Below are 2,942 nucleotides of genomic sequence, written 5' to 3'. Positions count from 1 at the left end.
TCTGTGAGAGAGACACACGGCAGTGGTCAGAAACACAGAGAGAATGTGAAGGACTTAACACCAGAAACGGATGGAAGAGCAGGCCCAGAGCCTGACTGACAACACAACGGCTGCATTTCAACAAGGAAAGATACCTCCAGCTCCATTCTTTCCTCTTCCTCCTCCTGCAAGGGCCATGATCCCATCTCCCCCGAGTCTCCCTCCTGGAATGAGGCCAACTGTGGGTAGCCCTATGATGGTGGCCACTCGGCCTGGCATGACTCGGCCAGACAGAAAGGCTCTTTATCAGTTTTGTATTTCTTGTTCTGTTTCAGTAGAAGATCAGGGTGCTGAGACTGAGTGTTTTTTAGCTGCATGAGAAGGAAGGCTTCCCCCTTCCTAACAGACCGAACAGTTTTGTAGGGGAGAAGTAGGATTTAAAAAGTGCAGCTTTCACTTACGTTGTGAGATGTGAAACTAAAATTGTCAGCTGTTTTAAAGGGAGGGAGGGAAAACATGATGGCACACGCCTTTAACCCTTGATGCGGGAGTCCCCTCTGTGTGCTGTGATTACCATTAATGAATATAGAAACTGCCTTGGCCTGTTGATAGGGCAGAACTTAGGTAGGCGGGGAAGACGGAACTAAATTCTGGAAGGAAGAAGGCAGAGTCAGGGAGATGCCTTGGAGCTGCTGCTGCCAGAGTCAGACATGCCGAAACTTTGCTGGTAGGCCACAACCTCGTGGTGATACATGGATTAATAGAGATGGTTTAAATTAAGATGTAAGAGTTAGCCAATAAGAAGCTAGAGCTAATAGGCTAAGCAGTGATTTAAATAATACAGTTTCGCCAGGCGGTGGTGGCGCACGCCTTTAATCCCAGCACTCGGGAGGCAGAGGCAGGCGGATCTCTGTGAGTTCGAGACCAGCCTGGTCTACAGAGCTAGTTCCAGGACAGGCTCCAAAACCACAGAGAAACCCTGTCTCGAAAAACAAAAAACAAAAAACAAAAACAAAAAAAAAATACAGTTTCTGTGTGATTATTTCAGTTCTGGGCAGCCGGGACGAACAAGCAGGTCCTTCTCCAACAAACCCTAGCACTGAGAAGGCAGAGGCAAGAATTCAACAACATCCTGATCTACACAGGGAGTTCTAAAGAAATCAAAAGGGAAGAAGGAAAGAAGACAACTAGTTCACATAATAATATCTACCCTACTGATCCTATGGAGACCCTCACCACAGCAATGCCATGCCATAAAACTCGGACTCTTATACATATATGACAGCAATAAAAGTAACAGCTATGAAGCCTGGTAATAATAATAGAGCTATAGAATGTAATAATATTAACAATACTGGTCATCATACATGAAAATAAGTAAGACTGCTGGGAAAAGGTGAATTCTTCTTTAACCCACCAGTTTCATTTTCAGATACACTGTTCTGTTTTATATCTGCCCAATTCATCTAACATCCAGGACCGTTTTGGGCTCTATGACTTACTTGCACATACTTCCTAATAGTTAGCAGAATACCTGAAATGTAAAAAATATTAAGTAGATAATATTAAATTATTATAATCATAGAAAAAAGTTATCTTGTACTTTTTTTTTTTGTTTTTTTGAGACAGGCTTTCTCTGTGTAACCAGGCTGTCCTCGAACTCACAGAGATCTGCCTGCATCTGCCTCCCAAGTGCTGGGACTAAAGGTGTGTGCTACCACCGCAATACTATACCTTTATTACTATGATAGGAGATTGGACTAACAATTTAATAGGCAGATCTCTGGAAGCTCCAGACGCCAACCCTAATCACAGCTGGGACAGAGTACAAAGGGAGCCCCAGCTGTGCAGACACACACCAGGTTTAGCATGCCTAGCCTTTCTCCTTACCACATCCTTGCTGCCCTTGCTCTTCAGGTCCTGGATCTCGGCCATCAACCTTTGTAGCTCCTGGCAAGTATACTTGTAGAGATCATAGTCTCTGCCAGGGTCCCGCAGGTCAACCTCAGCCTCCTCGCTGTAGTATTTGCCTTCCTGGGGAGGAAAGGAGAAAGGGCTTGGGTAGAGGGTGGAAGTCTCCCTGCCAGGATCACAGACAGTAAGAATGAGAGACTTCTATATGTAAGAACATTACAGTGTTGGTGCGACTGGTCTGGTCTACACCATGCCAGGCCAACTAGGACTACACAGTGAGACGCTGTTTCACAAAACATAACTTTACAAAGAAACCCCAAACCAGGGCATTTATGAAATTGGCCCTTTTGTTGTTGTTTTGGGTTTTTTTGTTTGCTTGTTTTGTTTTTTAACACAGGATTTCTCTGTGTAGTCCTGCCTGTCCCAGAACTTTCTTTGTACATGATTGGGCTGGCCTCGAACAGAGATCTGCCTGCCTCTGCCTTCCCAAGTGCTTGCATTAAAGGCATGAGCTACCACCCAGAGATTCTCACGTAAAATTTTCAATTACTTATTTATTTATTTATGGTTTTTTTTGAGACAGGATTTCCTCTGTGAAACAGCCCTGGTCATCCTGGAGCTCACTCTGTAGACCAGGTTGGTCAATAATTTATTTTTGTTTTGTTTTGTTTTGGTTTCAAGATAGGGTTTCTCTGTGTAGCTTTGGAACCTCTCCTGAAACTCATTCTGTACACCAGGCTGGCCTTGAACCTATAGAGATCCACCTGCCTCTGCCTCCCAAGTGCTGGGATTAATGGTATACCACCATCACTTGATTTGAAATTATGCATATGTGTGTATCTGAAAGTGGTTATAGGCATGTGGAAGTCAAAGGCATTGGGCGCTCTGGGAGCTGGAGCTATAGGGGATTTAAGCCACCAAATACAAGTGCTAGGAGCTTAACTTAGGTCCTTTGCAAACGGTTTAATTGAGCTCTTATTTGCTGAGGCATTTCTCCAGCCCCTAAAATGTTTTTCTCGTTTTCAAAATAGAAACCTCTGTGTTTTTTT

At 44.1% G+C, this 2,942-nt stretch overlaps 1 protein-coding gene across 3 annotated transcripts in view; it reads right to left on the bottom strand.

Moving 5' to 3' along the window:
• Positions 1 to 2,942, bottom strand: part of Thoc5 (THO complex 5) — a 36,833-nt gene that overhangs the window by 27,946 nt on the left and 5,945 nt on the right. For all 3 annotated transcript variants that reach the window (XM_013353375.2, XM_005366150.3, XM_013353376.2), the window contains exon 3: positions 1,870 to 2,013. In XM_013353375.2, coding sequence (XP_013208829.1) covers positions 1,870 to 2,013 — 144 coding nt within the window. The remainder of the gene's footprint in view (positions 1 to 1,869; positions 2,014 to 2,942) is intronic.

Source organism: Microtus ochrogaster, unplaced genomic scaffold, assembly GCF_000317375.1.
Source record: "Microtus ochrogaster isolate Prairie Vole_2 unplaced genomic scaffold, MicOch1.0 UNK6, whole genome shotgun sequence".
Taxonomy (NCBI): Eukaryota; Metazoa; Chordata; class Mammalia; order Rodentia; family Cricetidae; genus Microtus; species Microtus ochrogaster.
The sequence above is the reverse complement of the archived record's forward strand: the minus strand, read 5'-3'. Positions and strand labels throughout refer to the sequence as shown.